At 38.2% G+C, this 26,051-nt stretch overlaps 1 protein-coding gene across 3 annotated transcripts in view; it reads left to right on the top strand.

The window, feature by feature from the left end:
• Positions 1–24,800, top strand: part of MTCL1 (microtubule crosslinking factor 1) — a 175,960-nt gene extending 151,160 nt beyond the window's left edge. For 2 of the 3 annotated variants that reach the window (XM_063451559.1, XM_063451560.1), the window contains 5 exons: positions 480–731; positions 4,007–4,306; positions 7,347–7,375; positions 7,610–9,140; positions 23,739–24,800. In XM_063451559.1, coding sequence (XP_063307629.1) covers positions 480–731; positions 4,007–4,306; positions 7,347–7,375; positions 7,610–9,140; positions 23,739–23,933 — 2,307 coding nt within the window. In that variant the 3' untranslated portion in view covers positions 23,934–24,800. Of the gene's footprint in view, positions 1–479; positions 732–4,006; positions 4,307–7,346; positions 7,376–7,609; positions 9,141–12,913; positions 12,972–23,738 lie in introns of all 3 variants that reach the window. The other variant, XM_063451561.1, reaches the window with a different exon arrangement.
• The last annotated feature ends 1,251 nt before the right edge of the window (positions 24,801–26,051 follow it).

Genomic DNA, 26,051 nt, shown 5'->3' on the forward strand with positions numbered 1-26,051 from the left:
ATTTTTTTTTAATGAAAAAAAAAAAAAATATATATATATATATATATATCATATGAACACATTGCTTGCTCTGCTTATATGCAATATAGATGTCTAGAAAAATATATGGAAATTACATCTAATAACCTTCTTATGTTTTTATTACTTTTAAGTTAGTTTAATTTGAGCTCTCTAGGTTATTAAAGCATTAATACAACCAAAAAAAATTGATTTAATAAAACATAATTTTTTTGGTTAGAGTAACTATTCTTATCCAGATATTTATATTATAAAGCAATCATAGTACATACAGCAGTTGGACTGCTTGCTATTGCATATGATGGCGCTCTGACGTTGGGCCAGCCTCCCTGCGTGCTGTCTGCACAATTGGATCATTATTTACATTGTTTCCAGTCGTGAGCGTGCAGTTACATCATCTTAACTGATGCTGCTCGTTTGCCCACCAAATCCCTCTCCAGTTTCTATTTATTGTCTTGCAGTATGAAGAAAAGAGGCAGAAAGTCCAAGGAGAAACAAGTCCCAGTGAATCAAAGTCATCATTTAAGCGTGAGCGAGAGGAGCATAAGAAGTTGCTTGCTGCAAGTCACAGTCTGGTGATGGACCTACGGAGACAAATCCAGCAAACTGAGAAGAACTGGTGCCGGGAGAAAGGGGACCTAATGGATCGCTTTGACAGGGAACGCCGTGATTGGGAGAGGCAGTATATGGAGTTCCAAAGGAAAATAGATATGGTAAGAAAATTATGGTCACCTACAATTTTAACTAGCGATGACTACCATGCAAAACATAATAAAATAATCTGACATTACATTGAATTTATATTCCTTTATATGTTGTCATATAATGCTTAAAGGACTCATGAGGCTTCTGTGAACTCATCCTTAGAAACCAATGAGACTGCTATGTGATAACTGCTAGTCTAACTCTTTCTCTTGATAGAGCAAGTCAAGGTGGGAAGCTAAGATGCAGAATCATACACCACCATATTCAGAAAATCATGATGAATCTTGCCTGATGCTATATCACAAGAATTATTGTAGATTTTGCGATTGTGCATGGAGGGCACAAATAAATGACATCCTGCAGCTTAGGTGACACCATCATTGAGTATTATATATACATCATTCTGCTTTATATTCCTTACAGTTTTTCAATCATGTCCCCAGAAAGTTGTATTGCCCTATTTTACATAAGCGTTAAAATTACTTCCCAGTGACTGGACACCTATCTTTCTCATTTGTATTGATTATATGTTTCCACTTCACATGTGGCATGGCATTGTCACACCTGCCAAAGGAATTAGAGCTTCTGTGGTGGTGCAGTGCTGTCTCCAGAACTCACCGTCAGGACATTTAAATTTGATTTATGTGGTATTCCAATACGATGACTTACTATTACATGTATCAGAGCAAGACCTCTTGGGAAATAACATGCTAAAAATAATATAGGCATTGCTCCCTATAGAAAAACAAATGAGTGCTATTCTAAGACAGCAGTAGCCAACCCTTTGGCACTCCAGATGTTTTGGACTTCATGATACCCTCTGATACTTTGCTAGCATTATGGCTTTAAAAGCATTATATGAAATGTAGTCCACAACATCAAGAGTGCCAAAGGTTGCCTACCCCTGACCTAAGAGCTGTTAGAACTTTATGCTTCAGTGAAATTGACCGAGAAATATAGGATAGAATATTATGGAGAATCTCTAGGGAGAACCAGAGGAACATCAATAAATAGAAAATAATTTACAAAGACATATACTTGAACAATCATGAAATGCTGAGATGCTTTTAATAGCACAATGTATAAATCTATGCCTGTGAAGCTGAATACATTGTGTACAGTGGATGTACAAATATTTTAATGGGAAAAGGTGACCATCACACTACAAAAGATCATGTTGTCACATCAGTGAGCCTTTTTAACTTGAATGAGCTTTGTGGTCCGGAAAAGACCAGAACGTGTCTCTCATTCGTAAAACCCACACCTTAACTAACAAAGTCTTTTAGTAACTTCAGATGATTTACCAATAATATACAAAACCTAATCTTCTACATCAGTAGCTGTCAAAACCATCCAACAGCACAATTATGCACAGCTAGCTCAATATGCAACTTATATATGCATTTATATTGTTTTTCAATTTGAGTGTGATTTTCTAACAATGTGGCAACAATTGCAACCACAGGAATCTACACTACATTATATGAACAAAAATATTTGGACACCTATCCATTACACCAATAGAGACTTTTATCATTGCCTTCTAAATACATAGACATTAATACGTAGTTGCTTCCCCCACCTCCCTCTCTTATGGGAAGGCTTTCCACAAGATTTTGGAGAGTTTCTGTGGGAATTTTTGCCATTCATCCAGCAGAGAATTTGTGAGGTCAGGCACCAAATGTTGGATGAGAAGGTCTTGCTTGCAAACTCCATTCTAGTTCATCCCAAAGGTGTTAGATGGGGTTGATGTCAAAGCTGTGTGCCGGCCAGTCAAGTTCTTCCACACCAAACTCATCCAACCATGTCTTTATGGACCTTGCTATGTGCACTGGGGCACTTTCATGCTGGAATAGAAAAGGACATTCCCCAAATTGTTCCCATAAAGTTGGAAGCAGAGCATTGTCCAATTTATCTTGGTTTGTTGAAGCATTAAGATTTCCTTTCACTAGAAGTAAGGGGCCTAGTCTAACTCCTGGAAAACAGCCCCATACAATTATCTCTCCTCCACCAACTTTCCAGTTTGCACAATGCAGTCAGGCAGGCAATGTTTTCCTGGCATCCGCAGAACCCAGTGTCCCCCATAAGACTGCCAAAACTTTACATGGTCTTTTGCTTCATGGCTGAGTTGCTGCTGTCCCTAAACTCTTCTGCTTTCCAATAATACCACCTTCATTTGACCATGAAATATCTAGCTGGGATGAAATTTCATGAACTGACTTATTGAAATGGCAGCATCCTATATCACAGTACCACGCTTGAATTCACAGAGCTCTTCAGAACAATCAATTTTTTCCATAAATGTTTGTAAATGCAGACTTCATTGCTAGATGCTTGATTTTATACACCTGTGGCAATGGATTTGAATGAAATGCCTGAATTCAATAATTAACAGGTGTGTCCCACTACTATCTTCCAAGTTGCAACCACAAACCATATATGGTGCCATATTTACAAATAGTCTGACCAACATCCAGTACAAGGGAAGTTTAGCCTAATCGAGTAAAGCTGTATATAATAGTTTTTTTCCTTTATAGTTTTTCTCTATTTTCCTGTATTTTTCTTTCACCATAACTATATTTTTCAATTAATAGGAGTTCTTTTCAAAACTAAATGCATTAGAATCAATGTTGGAAACTGATTCTACAAATCTTTCAAAGAGCCAAACTCAATACAGAATTGACTTGGAGAATTTTTCTCAATTGGCTATAAAGGCCTACATTTTGAAATTAATTTTGAATTTACTTTGATTCCCAGCAATTCTCACTTTAGTGAATAACCTTGTATGTGTTTCTGGAAGCTTTCCAACTCTTGGATGAAAACATGGACTTTGCATACAGACAGTTTTTCCCTAATAGTCACATTAGATGTTTGGAAGGGATGGAGGGGGTCTGTGGGCAGAAGGTGAGATAGGAAAGAAGGGAAGGTACTGGAGAGTTTATCATGTTTTATTCTTTTTTTTATATGCACTTGCCTGATTATAGTTTAGCGCACAAAATAAAATCATTATCTGGAATCATTTTTTTCCCTGCCGCAACAATGAATTGCAAATCTTTAAATTGAGAGCTTCATTGGTAGTGCACATATTAATCATTTCAAAAGAGGGTAGCATAGTGATCATGATTATTTCAAGTTTAAATGAACAATATAAAATATTAATGATATAGATATGATACTTCAAGTTACCATACACAAGAATATTCTAACAAAAGTTTATTAACATGGTGTGAACTGTAATTGCAAAGGGATATTTTATACTATATGCTGTCTAAAACCATTTCAGCTCCAAAAAGAAGCAGGCTCAAGAAGAACAGAAGCCTTCATTGGAGATGAAAAGGATGGCGCTCTCAGTCATTTCCCGTCAAATGGCAATCTACATGTGACCCATGCCCTTGGGGCAAGATCCTTCTCAGAATCTGATGATGTGCAGTTTGAGGAGGAGGAGGAACTGTTGCCCAAACTGAAGGGAACTGATCGGTGCTCCAGGTCTGAAAATCTATTTCTAGATGCCCTTTCTCTGGATTCTTCAGATGAAGTTGATATTGTTCAGCCTCATAAACTAGAACGGGATAAACTCTCTGAGGTAATTTTTTAATTGTCTACTTCACAGGTTTTTAAATACTGCATGGCAGAGGAGTTACTGGGTTCCAATAGGCTTCAGCCAAAGGGAAAACTTGGTGACCTCTACACTAACAAAGAGGTGGGATTATGTCTTGACATATCCCTTTCTCCTTCAACTGGATGTTCTTATACATTCCAATTCGGGCATCCTGCAAATCGGGACTTTGGTGGGAGGGAGGTAATGTGGGCGGGCCGGTGATGCATCATTAGTTCCGCCCCCAAAGCAGCGGACCCACCAGCAAGGGGCCAGGTCCGCCCGAGTCAATACCAGATCAGCCTGACGTCAATGCACGCCTGGCTATTACCTGACTAGTATTAGGTTTTAAAATTGACCTTAACATTTCATACAGGCCATGAGGAAAATGTAAAAATCTGATTAGACTCCAATTAATTGATCATAATCCAGTAATCAATCTAAGCTAAATAGAGAAGAGAAAGATTCAGATGTGAAATTGACAAACGGAGGTCCATGGTACAAGCATGTAATAAAAGTCAAGAAAGAAGTTCCAAAATTAATAAATCACAAAATATGGAGATTTCCATATATGGATTAGACGAGAGGCTCTACTTTTAACAGTGTAAATAATTTTGATACACTAAAATGCAAAGCTCGTGATCTATCAATGTATAAATTAACACAAACATGTGCAATACAAAAAATGTGTGCATGACGACTGTGAGTCACCTAGGTATGGAATAACTCCTGCCATAGAAAGAGCATGTTTCAATGTCTAGAAAATTACATGTAAGTTTAGAAATAGAAAAAAATATAAGTAATACACACAAATAAATCAAAACCCTGCTTTTTTCTCTGCTATAAGGAGAGTCCCAAATTAGCAAGGACAACTCACAACTCTGTGATCTGAATTAGATGAATGTGCTTTGTTGGTTTAATGATGAAAATGGGGATTTCATTATAGAATGTTTGAAAGAGGTCCTGTGCTGAACCAGAATTTATGATGACCAGGTTAACATTATATTTCTAACACCATTGAGCGCTGAACACTTCAAGATCCTCACAATATAGCAATACCGCACTCAAAAGAACATAATGGAATAGAAAAAAATAATATCTTGAGAACGAGTAGTGCAGATTTATTACAATATTACGAACACGGCATAATAAGCAGCAGTGATGGGAATAGTAACTAAGACATCTCTGCAACGGGCATCAAAAAAGAGAGGGGAAAAACAAAAAACCCAAACTAAATGAAACTGGGAACTAAACACATTTCACATTACTGCTAGACGCTTTCTCAATCATTTTTAATTAATTTTTTTAAAATGTTTTTTCTATATATTTGGGGTAGCGGCTTCACATTAAATCAATATTGCATAGCTCAAAAAAAAAAAAAAGCTCACAAATGTATTCAAAAAGCCTCTCTGTTGATCTTAATAACGGATCAAGTAACCCTGATTCTTAAAAACATAAAAAAACATTGAAAACCATTTATAAATTTCGTTTACCTTGTGAATTTCTCCATTTTCTTTTAAATGCATATTAAAGACATCAAATAATATAATAATCCAGTTCAGACAAGACAAAGCAGGAAAAATACTGCAAATGAGGAGGAGACATTGAAATATTGTTTCTCTAGCCTGACTGCCAGTTTACAAGGAGAGAGCTTAAAAAAATAATTAATTGACAAAGGGATTACATGGAGGTGCCAGCGTCCATTTGCAAGATGAAGATTTGTGTGTTTCTACATTTAATTCTATTGTTCATGCCTCATAAATATATACTAAATACTAGGATATGTGTAAGTGGAAGTGTCAGTTGCCCTTTATAAGACAAGAAGAAAAAAAGATTTATGGAACACTCTAACCACCATAACAATTACAGCGTGCTCTCAGAGATCACAGCCAATCAGCTAAGTGCTGCACCACCAGGCTTAGCTCAAATTGAAAGCGTTCGGCTCTCCAGAGGAAATAGTGTAGGCTCGATGCTATGCCCAGTGGGCCCCAGGTTAGAAATCAAACTGTTTGATTCTTTGCATTGGAGGGTGCTAAAGCATTCCTGGCACCATATGCACTACACTGTAAAGCAGCTCTGTCACCGTTGGGGTTTTTGCGTAATTTGTGGCCATGGGGGGTGGGGGCAGTGGAAAGTACCTGAACTTGCCTCTTACGGTCTTAGGGTCACTGTCATCCTCTTCCATCTGGTCCTTTTCTGCCCTTGGTGCTTCAGCTACCAGGGGCTGACGTCAGCGCTGTACTCTTGCTCATGTGAGTCTGCTGGATTCTCCAAATAAACAGTTTTTTCCCCCTACATATGTCACTGATGATGGTTGGGGGAAATGGCAAGTTTGACAAAAGGTTGCACTCCTTTTGTCAAGCGAAGTAAAAATACTGTGACAAAGTAGTCCCTACTTTGTTTCTGTATATCTTTTGACTGGACTAGAATTTCAGTGAAATGACAACACCGTTCATGTGAGTATTTCACAATTATTTTATCTTAATGAAATACTATTTTTTTTATATGGAAGTGACAGAGCCGCTTTAAAGGAACATTATAGTTTTAGTGATACAAAGCTGTATTCAGTATACTGTAGTGTTCCTGTGCCCCCTTCTCTCTGGTTCCCACCTGGCTATGAGAAGGGCTAAATAACTTTTTCAATATTTTACCTGATTCGAAATCCGAGTCCCATAGTACTGGGTCAGGCTCGTCTGACATCAGCCAATGGGGAGAACCTAATGTCCATGCGCGACAAGTGCTGCGGGTGCATTATGACTTCCTTATAGGAAAGCATTGACTTGCTTTCCTATGGGGTTTTTCAACATGCTGGAAATCCTCATGCAAAGCGTAAGGATGCCCAGCATCATTTCACGATCACATCAATGAGACAAAGTGGTCTGGGTGACTATAGTATTCCTTTAAAATGCTTGTAATGTTCCTTTATTTAGAAGCAAAATTTACTCTAGTATTTCAATGTGGATTAACATGTTTATCTTCTCTGCCAAATGGTGTGTGAATATAACCAAACTGTGGTTTATTGTTGCAGGGAGAGATGCAAAAGGGTGGTTTGCAGAGGTAAGCATGTGATAATTAATATATTCATGGTCACCATTTAATTTATAAAATATAGCATTATCTAATCCAGCAAAAATTAAACTGTGCTATTCAATCTAATACGAATTTAAGTCAGATTCGAATAAAGCATGTGTGTATACCATACTATACCATACCTTACGACATGCAGATTACTACTTCTTCTTGGGAATGATTGCTGCTAGTTAACTATTTATTCTGTTTATTGTTCTCTAGGGTAATGTCCGTCTCCTCTATGTCTGAATTCCATCGCTTAATGGAGAGCTCACCTTTTCTTCCTGAGAAGAATCTGGATAGTGTCAGCGACAAGGATGAATTAACACCTCCCTTGTCTCCTGATGATCTGAAATATATTGAAGAATTTAACAAAAATTGGGATTACAGTAACATCAGTAACATAGGCTTGGGCGATAAAATGGGTGGAGCTTCTGGGGTTGGAGCAGGAAATGGGAAAACAGAAAAAGATTTGTCTACTGAAACATTCCAGGCGCCGTCATGGTTCCCTACAACTAGTGTTACTATGACAACAAATACGCTGACCAATCCTGAACACTGCCCAAAACAGTCACCTCGAAGTCACACAGTAGCAGAAAGAGTGGGAATCAGGGTCTTCCATAGCCCTCCTGTGGTACGTAGGTTTGATAAATCGGCCCTTAGCAATGAGGAGAACTCACATGTCGATTCTGATTTATTGTTTTCTGTGACCAAAGCAAAAGGGAATGTCTCTGAAGCAAGAGGTGGTCCCACAGAGGTGTTTGGAAGATGGCCATGTGATCTAAACAAACACCAAAAAGACTTTATGGACAGTGGTCTCAACCTTATAGACCGCCCTGTTTGCACTACAGTGGGATTTGCTTCTTCGCTGCACAATTTAGAATTATCACGAAATATGAGTGATGACATGAAAGAAGTTGCCAACTCTGTAAGAAATGCAATCCGAACAAACCCTGCAGACTCCCAATTCAAAGACATAGCTTGTCAAACCAATGGGTTGAGGAATACAGGGACACAAACCACGCAAACCATTAGTGTTGGCTTGCAAACTGAAGCTTTACGAAGTATCACCAGCAGTCCACACAAGTGTCTGACTCCAAGAGGCGGGAGTACTCCTATATCCTCACCTTCACGTAGTATAAGAAGCAGGCAGATGGCTCCAGCTATTGAAAAGGTCCAGGCGAAGTTTGAACGCAGTTGCTGTTCTCCAAAATATGGCTCTCCAAAACTGCAGAAGAAAATTCTTCCAAAAACAGACCAGCCAACTAACCGTGCCACATTAGTAACTCCTCAGAAAGGATTCAGTGAGTCTGCATGGGCTCGATCAACAACAACAAGGGAGAGTCCTGTTCACACCACAATAAATGATGGTCTTTCCAGTCTGTTCAATATTATTGACCATAGCCCAATACATTGTGACCATTTGCAGAAACTCTCTAGGCCAAATAGCAGATCTAGGTCTGCAGAACCTAGGTCAGAATTCGGGAACATGCCTGAAATGTACATGGATGGAAGAGGGAGATCACCTAGTCCTATTCGTGTATTAATAGACCTACATAGGGAACATGCTGATGTTAATGCTGGTAGACCGGATCTTTCCACTCCACCAGGTTATTCCTTGACAGAGAATACTGCCAGAGTTCTGAGTAAGAAATTATTGGAAGAACAAAGACAGACTCCAAATAGCCCTTCCAGAGTTTGCAGAGACCACACAGCAGCAGAAATAATCAAAATTGAACCAGGATCCATTGAGGTAAGAATATGGCTACACATGTCAGTCATTTTATTTTTAGAATTGTTAAAGTTACACTTCTATTTTCAAATATTACATTAGGATGTCTGACATGTTTGCAAGTTTGGGTTTTATAAGATAAGAGATAACTTGCCACATATTTGCTTTTAATGAACTGATGTTTTGCGGTTTACCTTGCATTTGTGTAAGTATTGTTAATGATGTGGTTATTTTTATTTATATGTTCCTGAATTTGAGGGTTTTTTTCTTTAATAATTTCTATTATTTATGTCCATTAGAATATTTGGTTTATGTCACCTTGAGTGATGTTTTGCTGAAAAAAAAAGGCACTCAAAGGAGTATTATATATAAAAATTATATATAAAAACATGCAAATATTTATTCTACAGTGCTTTAATTTTCATAGCAATCACAGCCCCTGCAATCACTGAGATGAGCTGATATAACCTCCTTCCTTAGTTTGCTACACTGAAGTCCTGGTATTCTCAGTTTTCTATCTCAAGTTTCTGAGCTTTAGATATTTTTACTACTCAACTCAATGATAGTCATCTCCTCAACCTTGGAAGGATAAAAGGCTGAGTTTATCTATCTATGCTGTTTGAATTGGTGCTAAAACTATTTAGAGCCCGGTGGATATGTACTGGTTCCAGTTAACTGGGGTCTAGGTTCTGGTACGAGTCTTTCCGTAAGACCCACCAGTTTACAGCTTAGAAAGTGTCAGTATTTTGAGGTATTAGGGCTGTCTAGGAATAATTAACATGGAATTGAGATATACTAAAATACATGTTATAGGACATTTTTTGCAGTAAACGTTAGACAACTTTCATTTTCTTCATAGTCTTGTTTTGGTGAAAACTATAGAAATGTACAGCTGTTTTCACATTGTAATGTATCTTTCATCATTAAATAACAAACTTTGTGTATATGTATATAAATATATGTATATTTATTCATTTTTATATTGGAAGGGGGGTCTTTTTACATTTTCACAAAGGGCTTTTTGCAGGTTAGCCGAGTAGCTGGTGTTATGTGATTTACTTAACAAATGTCTCAAACCCAATAATATTACTCAATAACTAGAACCCATTTGGCACCACTGGAAATATGTCTCGGAATTTGTACACCTGCTAAGCTTTATTTCTTAACTACTAGTTTATTTCTCTTAGTTGTGAACTATATGCTGCTTTGCTTCTACTAAGAATTTAAACCCATCATGCATGTCATATTCTAGGTATGACCACCTTTACTAACATTTCCCTTTTTAGCTAGGGTGCATAGGTTTATTTCTCCCTGTGGTTTAACACATCTGTGGCATGTTCTTGCAAATGCATGCTTTATTTTAAAGGCTTTCAAAGCACTTTATTTCAGTGCAATAACATGACATGACTACTTGTACATAAGCCATGTTCAAACACATTATTCCACTTAAGTAACCACAGAGATAGCAGTAATGTAAGTGTATCGATCATCATAATATGCTCTATATTAAAGACATACAATTTGATCTATCCATTGTGTTTGCATGATTGCTATCATATTAAAATGTATTTTAAAATAAAAATAAAAAAAGGATCTGTGCTGTCAATTGATTGACAAATAAATAGCAGGAGAACCCTCTGACAAGCAGCTCTCATTCTCTGTCTCTAAGCCACCCCTAGCTTTGTTTACCCCCTGCCCACCTCTAAAATGACTGGACATGAAGACATGTTCCCAAGCAGAGACAATCACATAGGAAGGGTTTAGGAGTTAGGTAGAGCTGGGGAAGGGTGCTAGATTAGTGTCACACATAGAAAGTAAACCTCTGTCAGCTTAATTTACTGTCAATGGGAGGTGAAAGGGGGAAGTGTTGGCTGTCAAACTGTTGCAGGAGAACCACTTACTGCATACTCCCTGCAATTTGACAGGGATAGGTAGCAGTGCCCCCCTCTTAGCAGATACCCTACGCAATCGCACAGGATGCACACCTAAGGTCAGCCGAGTTCATAATGCATAAACATAACCCTAATTCCTCTAGCCATAATCCATAATTATAGCATCTAACCATTCCCTAGCAGCTAAGAGTTACAGGGCTTTTTTGGAAAGTAAGAATTCAAAGTGGCCAGAATGGAAGCATAGCTGGTTTAGAGTACATAGCTGACTTGAATAATGTTTCCAATTCAGCTTTTTGACCAAAATTTTAAATTTTATTCACATCAATTTATTTTTAATATACACTCTTTAGTGAGTAACTGTGCAAGCCTCGGCTGGCTTTTCTGATGTCACAAAATTGAGCATAAACAAATAAGAACCAGAACATTTGAAAAAGGTGGTTGAAATTTGTGGTGATGGACCATGGAGCTTCTCAGAAAGAGAACGCTGTACATGTCTGACATTCACTCTTGTTATACACCTAGCCTTCATTATGTTATTAATGTTACAGCAATCCCCATATAGGTAGATGTACAGACAGGGTAACATACAGATAGTATGACACATTACAACTTGCCCAGTAGCTCACACGGACCTTACTATTCACTAGCAGCCATTGCCTAGCTCAGGCATAGGCAACCTTCGGCACTGCAGATGTTTTGGACTACAACTCCCATGATACTTTGCCATCATTATGGGTGTAAGAGCTTTGTGGGAGATGTAGTCCACAACATCTGGAGTGCCAAAGGTTGCCTACCCCTGGCCTAGCTGGTTGCCTCCAGAGTATTAAGTAAATGTGATATTATACTCAGGGCCAGTGCTTCCTAGAGGCTACTTAGGCTTAGAATCTTTGTGAAATACTGAATATGACTGTGTTGGAATTTCACTAAAATTCAAACCCAGTCAAGAAATAAAGCGACAAAGTAGGGACTACTTTGTCTCTGTATTTCACCTCTGACTGACTTTCTTTGACATAAGGCTGTGTCTATGGAGGATTTTGTGGTCTTGCGGGATACCCTATAAACCTCATTGCTGTACTCTCGTGCAAGGAGAACTACGCTGGACCAAGATGGTGGTGACAATAAGGGACAGGCTCAGGTAAGTAAACTCACCTATACCTGCCCCCCTCAGCGATGATGTCACAGTTGGGGGACTTTGCAAATTCGCAATGATGATAGTGCCGCTTTAATTTATAAAAGTGCCAATTTTTATTGAAATCTGCACTTTTTGTAAAAGGGGAAAAAAAGGAGCACACACTTTTCACACATAAAGCACTTCAGCAAACTAAAGTGGTTTACGGATCTAAAGTGTCCCTTTAAATAAAACGTCTTGCAGTAGATTTAGTAGATAAACTGCAAACTATCAGAGGGTTAGACAAAGTAAAATGCAGCTGTCTTGAATTATCTGGATCATATCAATCACTAATATTGCATCAGTAACTCATCTTTGCTACATATTAAATATATCAAGAAAATCTGAATGATTTTTTTATTGGTTCATGTTTAAAGTATCGGTGTTGCACGTGGCTGGCTATCACCAATGACTATACATCTCAATCTTCTAAAAGTATGTCTGCAAACAAAAAATGCTACTATGAATATTTTACTAATGATTTCTTGTGAATGATGTAAGCATCACAATTCTGTGTTTTTGTGGTTTGTGTGTTCTTAACATGCGCAGTGTGAGAAATACGTACCAACTCACAAGAATTAAACTTACTTGCCTGTTTCCTGTAACCTTTTTTTTTAAAACAGATGCCCTGATATCATGGGGAAATGAGACGCTGTTGCACTCATCTGATACTGATTATTTTCTTTTCATTTCCTTTCCAATCTATTTGCTTTCTCTCTGTCTATCCTGTCTAGAACCAAACTATCTTACTAACTGCCCCCTGGGGACTCTAACTCTGCCTGCTCCGCTGCTGTAAGTTTCTTTTATATGTTGTTTCATTGTCTCAAAACAATATTTTATATTATTGGATCGTTCTGAAACAGAGGGAACAAAAAAAAATATATCAGTTTGGAAATTTTACGATCAACAATTTTCTCTTCCTGTCTGTGTCATCTTCTCCTTGCATGCACTCTCTGTGACTTTATAAGTAAGTGCTTTAAATATGGATAGAGCCCATCCATTTGCTAAATATAGGCTCAGCTAAAAATTGCAGGAGCTAGCTACAGGCTAAAAAGAGGCTTAATGATGCCCCCTGAGTAGATTTGCCTGCTTGACTCATTAACGCCAAGTTTGCCAGCAAGAACATTTTAATGAGGCAGACAGTAGACCTTAAAGTTGAGTTGGCATTCTTAAAGAGGTTTCTTTAGATATTATAAGGGTATGACTTTGCCAGCTGGTCCGTGGCTGAATTTATATTTCAAAGAAGCAAATGTAATCCATAACAGCTGGTGTGCCAAAGGTTTCCTTGCACTGAATCTTATAAAGACATTAGATAAAAGGCAATAGTAATTTTAAGCAAAGGATATCACCAGTCCATTTAAGCCTCTCTCTACCTTTAAAGGGTGCTTGACAAGGGAGTGCACTTCTCCACTACTGAACTTGCAGGTGAGAGGCCTATCAAATGGGATCTTTAAATATCTTAAAGGACCACTATAGTGCCAGGAAAACAAACTCATTTTCCTGGCACTATAGTGTCCCCACCCTTAGGATCCCACTCCCGCCAGGCTGAAGGGGGAGGAAGGGGGTTAAACACTCACCTTTCTCCAGCAACAGGCTCCCTTGGCGCTGGGGACTCTCCTCTCTCTTCTGATGTCATCGGCTGAATGCGCATTCAGCCAGTTTATAGGAAAGCATTCTCAATGCTTTCCTATGGTCAACAGTGTCTTCTCACTGTGAAAATCACAGTGAGAAGCGCGGAAGCACCTCTAGCGGCTGTCAATGTTTACAGCAGGCAGGGTTAATCCTAGATGGACCTGGCACCCAGACCACTTCATTGAGCTGAAGTGGTCTGGGTGCCTATAGTGGTCCTTTAATTGAGCTCTGAAGTTCTATTGTTAAAAGGCCTAGAGAGGTTACATAATGTCTGATGTTACAAAATTGTTCTTGAAAGTTAGACCTCTTTTTTTCCATTTACCTTGTTTGCAATCCAGAGAATTAATAGACTAATCTTATGTTTTCCTTACACGAATATCCTGCAGTCCAAATAAATTAACAACACTAAGGAAGGCAGTATTGGTGTCAGGGTGGTAGTCCGGTGCCCGGAACCCAGACACAGTGTCCAGGTGGCGGGGCATGGACCGGGACCCATAATGCCTGATGAAGTGGGAGTCTTCAGCGTGGAGGTGGATTAGCAGGGTCTGGTGCAGGGTAACCGCACGCCCCCTGGTGTTGAGCACCAGCGTTTGTGCAGCCACAACCAGAACCCTGATTCAGCTTTTGCAGATCCAAGGAACTAGGAGCTAGGAAATAAGCAGACCTCCCAGGAGCTGTATAGGGAGGCTCTGCAGCAAGGGTGTATCCAGTACTAGAAACAAGACAAAGCTAGAACAGGCACCAAACATGAAAACAAGACATAACTAGTAGAACCCAGAACCAGAGAAGGATAGGAAGCTAAACCCAGAACATGACACAATACATAAGGGAACATTAACTAAACATGGGCATGACGGGACAGGGCTGAACATGGACAGGTATATACAAACTAAGACACGACAAGATAACATAGGCAAAACAAGAGGAGAAATAACTAAGTACTACATATGGAAATCATGGGGGTTTAGTCACACTATATGATCATACATTGCATAAGCCTGCCAACAACGCCAATGTACCCCATATCTGGCAGGTCCTACACTGCCTAATGTATGCTAAAACAACCACAGATTAAGAACACATATATAGCACTTACCTGCAAGAAAGGACAGAAGCTTTGAGCCGCTGCCTGCAGGAACTCCAACACATAATGAAAGCTGGAAACATAAGGGTGTGGCACATAAAACAAACATTTAAAGGAAACCTGGAGACTGGGAAATCCAGGGACGAACTATAGGAATGAACCCAGAAATCCCAGCATAAAGAAAACCAGACACAGAATAGAAAACCAAAAACCAAGAAATATTAAACAAGAATAGCAAAAGGAGTACTGGATACCAGAAGCCATTACCAGAATGATCCGCAACCAGGAACAGAACGTGACAATTGGATATTATGTATCTTATGTAATAAAAATAATTGTTTATTCAAATAATTAAGTATTTTCTCCCTTACTGTAAAAAGAGAGCATTTCCTGATATATGTTAATGTACCACAAAATGTAAGGCTAAATGCTGTCAGAAATGATGACAGATTGTGAGATTGTTGCATATTTAGCATATATTGCCATGCTAAATAAAATGTTATTGTGCTATTCAGTGAAGATTGAAGGATAGACTAGAGGCACTATGATTAAGGCTAGCTATTTTAAAAGATTGTCTTTGGGCCAAGGAGGAAAGTCAGTGGTAATAATAGTTTGCACTTCAATTTACAGTGAAATATTTCTTTGGGCTATTTTTATTATAATTCAGGAAAACAAGAGACAGTAGTTGTATGTGAGGATTTGAACATAATATTACTTAAATCAAAATAAAAATGACCTAAAAATCGTTCCTTAAAATTGTTGTAACAATCGGATCATATGACCTTGAAATCATAGATTGCTTAGGACAATGCCATGTACGCCCTTCAAAGTGCGTTAACATTTAGAAGAAGGAATAAACAAAGAAAAACCCATGGGCATGCATGAACTAGCTCTGCTAGTGATATCCAAATGAATGGAATAGGTATATAAACCAAACTTACAAGCTGGGACCATATTAAATCAAGAAATTAATAAGATGCAGATATGTTGGATACTGTGTTAATAGAACCTCGGAAGATCACGTATAGCCCATTGCATTTTTGTGAGAGCTGCTTGAGAACCAATGAATCTGATGATTAATAGTTGACATGCTCTTTCCTTTCACATCTATTGGTGCCAGTGTTTGTTTCCATCTTGTTTTACTTTTTTCTTTATCCCTCTATTCTGTCTTTTTTTTCTTCCTGTCTCTGCTCCTTGTTTCCAGTAATTCATTCCAGATTACACAACACTGTTGTCATTCTACTGCAAAGTTCTTCAGTTTGTCTACTCCACCCTATATCACTCTTCCATTTATCCCAAGACCAAATGTCATTGCCCATTGAATATTTATGCTATATAATCATCCTTTTAACCTATGGAACCAGAATTTATTGGACACGCAATTTATTGGACACAGATGGGTTAATATACATCAAAATAAATGTTATGAAATATTGCATATATCTATATAATATATTAGTGTGTTCATTATATTAGTATATTTTCACATTAATGTATTATATCTAATATTATATATACTAATACATTGAATATACTAAGCATGTGTGATAATGTGTTTTTCTCATTGGTCTTTTATGTTTATTTGCTAAAGTGACAATTGTCGTAAATTATAAAATTTTAGACCAATATAGCTGAAGTGTATGCAAGTTTCCAATTCAGCTATTTTTGCCTTAAATTTGAAATTCACTTTGAATTCTCGACAATTCTCTTAGTAAATAACCCTCACAGTCTTCATGTAACCTACCTATTGTGCTTGTTGATCCTGTTACTTGCTTTCTATATACCACTGAACGCCAACATATACTTTATTGTTTTTACAGCGTACTTTAACAAGTTACTTGTCATCCCTTTACAAAGTCATTGATATTACTCAAACTGCAGTAGAACTCCGTGTCCTGGCAGCAAACTGCAGTTCCTCTGAATCACAACCATAAAGAAAATCTGCTTTTATTCACTACAATTCTAATTCCATTATTTATTTCCTTTTTTTTTACATTTAGCATAACTTTTTATACGTTTGAGATTTTTTTCTGTCTCATAGTCAATTTGAAGGGACACTGTAGTCACCAGAACAACTACAGCTTAATGTGGTGAGTATAATCAATGCATTCAGGCATTTTCATGCAAACACTGCCTTTTCAGAGAAAAGGCAGTGTTTACATTGCCCATAGAGACACCTCCAAGTGGCCACTCCTTAGATGGCCGCTGGAGGGGCTTCCTTGGTCAATGCTGTTTGTGTTCCTGACCCTATAGTGTTCCTTTAAGTTATCTGTTGGTGTTCAGGTGATAATAAGGCAGCAAGCAAATATATTCTTGTGGTTATAAAACATTTAGACCATTTGTGTTTTGTTTGTTGTTTGTTTGTTTGTTTGTTGTTTGTTTGCCTGTTTGTCTGTGGCATTCAAATAGTTGTGAATACTCACCCAATCAAAACATTGTAACTGTATACATTTCTCAAAGCATGTTTACTTTTATATTCTGCTACTCATTCACTCTTAACACTCTTATTTAAGTGTGTATCTACATTCTCCTTAGCCAACCCCATAGTAAACAGAAAGCTTTACATTCAGTCATTTGACTATCTAACGGGAAGCTGATGTCTTACAATTCAAATATATAGTTTGCATTTAGACAAATAGATTTAACTTTTCCCTAATTTAGAAGTTTCACAGCTCTTTGTATTCAGTATGGGGATTTGAGTATCTGATGGGGCCAAAATCAGGCATCTTCAGCCACCAAGCTTAACTCAACAACCCTGTCAGCAAATTACATGAGTGATATGTGGATAAACCGTTGTTATATTATCAATTTCATCTGTTCTTATGTATTGTGTAATTAGAGGGCATTATGTATCCAGTTTTCAAATTAATATTTATGGATTTTAACATGATTGTTTAATCTATGCTTTTTTTCCTCTTTTGGCTTGACAAACTATGTAGTTTACAAGGTACTGGCACAGGAAAATATATCTTGCATTTGTAGGGCAGAAATAGCATCAGGACAAGACATTTGACCAATCTGGTATATTTGGCAGAGAGTAAAATTGCACTAACAGCAAGGTAATAATAGGCTCTGCCTCATCCGCGGCTTGACCACGCTACATAGAGAGACCGGCAGTGCTGTGATCTCCTCCTGCCAGTCAGCCGGATCCTGTGCCTCCTGGTCTGGTGCTTCCTAAGGTGGCCACTTTATGGTAGCGCCAGCCCTGGCAACACCTCCCCTGGCTGTGACTCACACTTTTGAATGTCTTACCCCTTTAGTGTATCTTATTCACCTTTTCTCTTACACGCTGCTTTAGTATATCTTATCCCCCCATTTTTCCTTTGGGTGTCTTTTACACACACCCTTTGTGTGACTCTTACTTCCCCCCAGCATGTGTGTCTTTCTTTCTTTACCCAGCACCTTTGTGTGTCTCTTTCACCCTCCAGCCCCTTTGGGTGTTTTTCATCCCTTTCCAGGCCCTTTCTCTTCCCCCCAACACCTTGCATCTTTATCCCCCCAGATCCTCTATGTCTCTCTGCCCCCCTCTAACCCATCTGGGTTTTTCCCCTCAGTATCTCCTCCCAGCCCCTTCCTAGCCCCTCTGTGTCTCTGTGTGTCCCTCCAGCTCTTCTGTGCGTTTGTCCTCCCAAAAACCCTGCCTTTCTCTTTTGCCTCTTCCCATATCTCTCTCTTCTGCCCCTTCTCCAGCCCCTCTGTGTCTCATTGCCCCCCCCACAGCCCCTCTTTGTGTCTCTTTCTCTCCACAGCCCCATGTGTGTGTCTTTTTCTCCGAGCACCTTGTCTCTTTCTCCCCTTGCCCCTCTATGTTGCTTTGTGCCCCCCAGGCCACCATGTGTTTAATTCTCCCAGCCCCATGTGTTTTATTCCCCCAATCCCTACATGTTTGTCATTTCCCCAGCTCCCCCATGTCTGTCATTCCCCAGCACCCCTATGTCTGTCATTCTCCCAGCTCCCCCATGTATGTCATTTTACCAACACCCCCATGTTTGTAATCCCCCCAGGCCCAAATGTCACTCATTCCCCCATCCACCCATGTCTATCAATACCTTTACGTCCCCATGCCAGCTTCCCTCCCGCCTCCTGTGTAGCATGACCTAGCCACGGACCGGGATAGAGGAACTTGTTTTCCCCACCACGGTCTGATTAAACTCCTAAATGGCAGAGAATTGAGCAGTGAGACTCCAGGGGCACAATCTATACACCAAAAATGCTTAGATGCCTATATTATCCCTTTAATTAAAGTTTGGGTATGGATAATTACACTGCGTGTTGTTGGCCATATAGCACACATGACATGAGTGACACGTCATGATTCCCTTTTATTCCAGAAGTTTGGTCCTTAAGGGGTTAAGTGTATTTCTCAGTATAAATATTTAATTACGCATTACGTTTAGGCACACATCAAAAACTACAATTAATTGGGATATAAGGTCAAATTGGCCATTTTGATTTGTGTGCTCCTAAAGAGAATGTGTGGTGACAGGTTCACTACAATGTGGTTTCAGTAAAGGTAAAATGTCCTCCATTTTCATCTTTTAAACCCCTTCTCGTAATCACTCATCATACAGTGTTTTGTAAAAGTGGCATTTGCTGCAGCTTTATATATACAGTAATCACATAATGGAAAGGACTCCCTCACTGTACTGCATATGTCACACATGGTGGTGCATATAAAGTCCATATTTCTCCTGGATGTCAATTAGATGTCGACAGATGTGACTGCAGAGTGCATTCCCTGGACTATTTGTTAGATTTAACTTGATCTTGGCTTGCTTTTACTAATTGCTAGAATGGAAATTCTGGGCAGGATTAACATAGGGGTGGGTGGAGCTCCAGCTTGTTATAGGCTTACACCTCTGGCTAACCTGCCAATATTGCAGCCGACTCCCCCTCTCCCCCTGATTGAGCTCTGGGTGTCCTGCAGACTAGGGGTGCTCTTTAGATGATGTCTGGAGCCAATCGGAGAGCTTGTAGGAATGAGGTTGGTAGGGATGAGAGGGTGACATAGTGACATACATACAGCGACTGCATGGTAATTTAGGAACATAACTATTACATATTTACGCACTAAGGCTACATGTCCCCTCCATTTTGAGGCTCCACCACTGTGACCTACAGCTGACATTTTGTTGAACCTGAATGAGAGTTGCAAGCCGCAGTAGCTGAAAAAGGGAAAATTAAACTGACATTCTTTAATGATAAAATATTAAAACATATTTATTAATCACCTATATATGGACAAACATCAAGCATATATTCCACGAACACTGACATACAACAATGGATCCTCACACAATATACAAATATATTTTATAAACCCCGAGCCTTAAAACTGTATATGCATTATATACATTAAACATGTGTGTGTATCAGACCAATTACAAACACATTCATACTTGTAGAATCTTTGCTCATTACATATATATATATATATATAAATATAGGTCAGGGTGTGATATACAGGTTATGCAATACACACCCAATTGTAGCAAATTGAAATCCAAATTGCAAACTTTAGGCTAACCAATCAGTAGGATGTGACTGGATTTTGGATTTCTCCAAATCAGTTATTTTTGCTATTTATATTTCATTTCATTTCATGTTGTAGTATATTGAATATACCCCACATCGTATAATGGAGGAATGGGGAATAAACAGACCTGGGGGTAGCAAAACAATATTAAGACATCATGTGCAGACTGTTTTATAAAGGACTGATCTATCCAGTATGCATATGCAAATACAATTAAGGGTTTATATACGGAAAAGAGAAAATATAAGGGATATTGGGCGCTCCAAACGAATAATAGTACAAGTGCAGCCTAAAAACACTCCAAGTGTATTGTCACCAAATACACTAATGTAGAAACAGAAATACCACAGAGAAAAAAGTGTCAAAGCGCACACTGTAAAAATTATTCTTTACCTTTAACCCCACGCCGGCGATCGCGGTGGGGGGGACTCACCTGGCATTCCAGGGAGTCCCCCTGCTCCTGTTCAGGCCCTCCTGGGCCATGTGATTGCGAGGTCCTTGCGAGGACCTCACGATCACAGGGACGGCATAGCCATCCATAGCAGTGCCAGCAGGGGGAGTGCCTGTAATGACAGGTACTCCCCCTGCTGCCTGAAAAATTTTAAATAAAATAATTAAAAATAGTTTAAAATAAAATATATACTTAGATCATATATATATATTTATGATATATATGATCTAAGTGTATATTTATATATATATACATACACATACACTGTCTAAGTGTATTTTAATAGTAATATATATATAAATATATATATATATATATATATTAATATCAAAATACACGTAGAATGATATTGATTAAATATATATAAATATAATTATATATATATTTATATATAATATAAAATAAATATATAGAAACATTAATGTGACGACAGATAAGAACCATTCGGCCCATCTAGTCTGCCCAATTTTCTAAATACCTTATCTTATAGTTAGGATAGCCTAATGCCTATCCCACGCATGCTTAAACTCCTTTACTGTGTTAACCTCTACCACTTCAGCTGGAAGGCTATTCCATGCTGTATGTAAATACGTTACAAAATAAAATTAAAAAATAATAAATAAATTAAAAATATATCTATATGTGTAATTTCATTCTAACTGTATTTTAAAATTAATATATATATATATATATATATATATATATATATATTGATATCAAAATACACATAGAACAAAATAATATATATCTATATATATAAAGGATCACTATAGTGTCAGGAAAACAAATCGGTTTTCCTGCTGGGCTGAAGGGGTTAAAACACCTTCAGTTACTCACCTTTTTCCACCACCGGGCACCCTTACCTCTCCTCCCCCTTTCCTATGGACGCTCTGCGTGATGGAGGCATAATATGCCTCCAGCGTTGCAGATGTGCCTCTAGTGGCTGTCCGGAAGACAGCCACTAGAGGCTGGCTTAACCCCAAATGTAAACATAGCATATTCTCTGCTATTTTTACAGCAGGCAGGGTTAACCCTAGAAGGACCAGGCACCCAGACCACTTCATTGAGCTGAAGTGGTCTGGGTGACTATAGTGTCCCTTAAGTATACACATATATATCACTATATATATATATATACCCATATATAAATAAAAATAATTTAAAAAAAATTATATATATATATAAATATACACACGTGTATATATATATATATATATATATATATATATATATAATAATTATACGTATATATTTATGTGATAATTTTACATAATTAGGTCATTTTATTAATTACAATTTGCGGGACCTGCTTGACAACCCAGGCCGAAAGTCCAGGGAATTTAATTTGCTAGCACTATATTTAACCCTGTAACTTTCCAAGACACCATAAAACCTGTACATGGGGCGTAATGTTTTACTCGGAAGACTTCACTGAACACAAATATTAGTGTTTCAAAACAGTAAAATGTATTACAACGATGATATTGTCAGTGAAAGTGCAATTTTTCGCATTGTTCACACACAAATGGCACTTACATGGACGATCTAATTGTTGTGATACATTTTACTGTTTTGAAACACTAATATTTGTGTTCAGCGAAGTCTCCCGAGTATAACAGTACCCTTCATGTACAAGTTTTATGGTGTTTTAAAAAGTTACAGAGTCAAATAGAAGGCTTGCGTTTCAGTTTATTCACATTGAAATTCACCAGGTTGGTTACGTTGCCTTTGAGACCATATGGTAGCCCAGGAATGAATGGCATGATGGCATACCATTTGCAGTAGTAGACAACCCAAGGTATTGCAAATGGGGTATGTCCATTCTTTTATAGTAGCCACTTAGTCACAAACACTGGCCAAAATTGGCGTTCAATTTAGTTTTTTGCATATTTTTCCACACACAAACAAGTATTAACACTAACTTTGGCTAGTGTTTGTGACCAAGTGTCTACTACTAAAGACTGGATTTATATGATTTAGGGTTCGATCAAGAAAAAAAAAACACTACATTTTATTTTGTTTTAAAGGTAAAGAATCATTTTTACAGTGTGTGCTTTGACATTTTTTTCTCTGTGGTATAAGGGTTTATGTATGCCCACAATTGATCATTTATATGAGCACTTTGGTATAGTTTAAAAAATGTCTGCAACATAGAACACTCCAGCATGTTGTAATGTTTATGGTGCCAAGAGAGACCTGCTCCCCGCCCCTATTATAAGTAGTTAAACCATTTTAGAATGGTTTGACATCTTATCTGGGGTCTGATTTCACCTAAATTACATAAGCCAGGGAGCCAAAAGCTCACTGTTTGAGCTAAACCCTACACTGCATTGCTTAGCTCATTGGCTGAGAGTGATCAGCTGACGCCCTGAGGCAATTCGCTAACCCTGGAGAGCTAATAGAAGCAACTAGAAGAGCTTCTGACTCTCGGCTGAGGTAGTGAAGTCGGGAATGGCATCTGGCAGAACCTAGATAATAAGTCAAACCTTCCTAAAATGCTTTGACTAGTTACAATGTGGGTGCCAGGCCAGTCCTGGCACCATAACCACTTAGTGCTTTGTAGTGGTTATGGTGCTAGGAGTGTTCCTTTAATATATTCATGTAATTAGCTCCATCAAAACATTCAGCTCAAGGCCCATGAGGCCCTTAATCCTGCCCTGATTCTGGCGTAAATTTATCAAGGTTTTCTGTTCTAAAAAGTGATCTAAAGTACTAAACGTGGGGAAACCTGCAGACACATTATAGTGGTGATTTGTCCCCTTTTACATTACAGTGCCAGTTAAGAATACTTTTGTAAATCTATCTCTATTTATTTTCACCATAATATAAATTACTTTTTATTTTTTTTCTGCAAAGGAACTGCCTTGTTCTGAGTTCGCTCCGTCCCTAGAACCCAGTTTCTCCCGACCTGAGAGACCAGCGAACCGACGCCTGCCTTCCAGATGGGCATCGCATTCCCCTACTGCCTCCCCGGCTCCTTCGACTGGAAATCTAAGCGTTGCTGACGAGCAGGGAAACCAGGAAAAAAAAGTGGATGACATAGAAGATTGATGTCACCATGCATGAATTATCAGTACTGCAACCCAGATCAGTCTCCACCCATACAGAATTGTTATATTTTTTCAACCAGAGGAATGCTCTGTGCAAATGCCGAATGTTCAACTTGTGGAACATGTGATTGTGTTTATAGAATGGAACATCTTATGTGCCTGTATGAGATAACCATATGTATGTCTTCATTTTCCAAAAATTACATTTAAAGTAAGACATTACGAAAGAAAACGAATGCTTATTATCCTCAGTGTTGACTGCCTTTTTTAGTTTTTTGTTTTCGTTTGTTCTGGGTTTTTTTAACTGTTCCCACGGAATTTATGTTTCTTTTTTATTTTAATTACCTACTTGCTTAAGTATTTGGGGATGATTTCTATTTTTTAACATTAGAATATTGAAAGAATGTTTATTTTTAAAAAGTGCATATTGTCTGAAGATATAGTAAAAGAAGAAAGCCATTTTAGTTGGACGAATAGAAATGTACTTTATGAAAGTCATCAAAAAAATCTGGCAAAAAATGTCTTATCAAGTTGGCTGTATGCAAAAAAAATAAAGATATGTCACTTGATAGCATATTCAGGCACTTTAGTGCATGTATATAATTGTGCTGTAACGAACCATCATTCATAAGAATGAGTCTATGTTTTACTGTAATACTGTTGTGACTTACGTACTGTAATTTTATTGTTAGTTTACTTGCACTGATAACACGGGAAAATACTTTTTAAATGACCGTTCACCAGCTATATATGTACAACTCTCTGTGAAGTTTCATGGAAAAGCCAAGGCATAATGAAATGTAACGGATTATGTTTAGAGCTATGTACAGGCTGCGGTGAAATGAAAATAAAGCCCTTATCGTATAAAGACACGTATATTTGTATTTCTTTTTAAATGGGAGACATGCATCTTGGAAAATAATGGCAGACTGACTCAAACATAAACTAATAAAAATACCTACTACTAAAGCACTAAAGATAACTGTAGGTTAATGAAGCAGTATTCGTGTATAGATCATGTCCCTGCAATCTAAGTACTTAGCCATTTATGAGTTAAATCAATTTTGTTTCTGTTTATGCAACCCTAGCCACATTTCTAATGGTTGTGACTCACAGCCTCCATGAGAATAAAAAAACATTTTAATTCAATCTTACAGCACAGCGTGTTTACTTTAGAATTCCTTATCTTCTGGTCTGTTGATTGAACTTTAAAAACACACATGGCGGCCTCAAGCAGAGCAGGGGATAAGAAATTCAGAATTACACCCACCGTACAATAATGTGAGCTACAAAGTTTAGGTTATTTTTTAGAAGGTGTGTAGGAAGGCTGTGTGAGCCTCAGCCATTGATTTTTTTGCCTACGGCTAGGTAAACAGATTGATTAGACTCCTAAATAACAGAAAGCATCGAGCATGGTCTTGACATTTGCACAGACGTTATTCGGCATGTGCTAAAACCTTATATAAACCTTTGCACAGACGTTATTCGTCATGTACTATAACCTTATACTAAATAAGACACGGACACAGTTAATTCTGTTGGAGTACAAAGTCCACAGCTTTTATTAATTAAATGATTAATTAAATTATTACTTAAATTATCATAAATTAACATAATTAACATAATTTAGGGTCATAGTCCAACTATACATTAAGTTACTATACCCCCCACACAGTACCCCTGACAATGACCCTACCAATTGAACAATAAATAACCAAATAACAATTCACTTGAAACCCGGCCTACCAAAGAGGCCCCACATCATACTGTTAACTGTAGGGGTGTACCTCAGACACCCCTACACCCCCAGGTTCGTCGCCATCGAAGAGCTAGAACCAACCAGTCCTTAATTCCATCAGGCCTACACCTCGGCCTGTCCAGTTCAAACTCCACGCCAAATTCCAATTTTCCCTACGCCCTGTTCCGCCACAGCACATAGCTTGACCTCCTTAAGCGCATGTGCGACCCCCACCACACCTAAACAGGGCCTGTTCTATACCATCGTGAAAGCCTAGATTCAACAAATCATTCCCCACGTCAGACAGGTGTACACCGTCCCTCCTAAAATACCCAGGTAACATGCCCTCCAACTCTCTGTGACGCACCACTACGCCCCCAG

Source organism: Pelobates fuscus, chromosome 4, assembly GCF_036172605.1.
Source record: "Pelobates fuscus isolate aPelFus1 chromosome 4, aPelFus1.pri, whole genome shotgun sequence".
In the NCBI taxonomy this organism is placed as follows: Eukaryota; Metazoa; Chordata; class Amphibia; order Anura; family Pelobatidae; genus Pelobates; species Pelobates fuscus.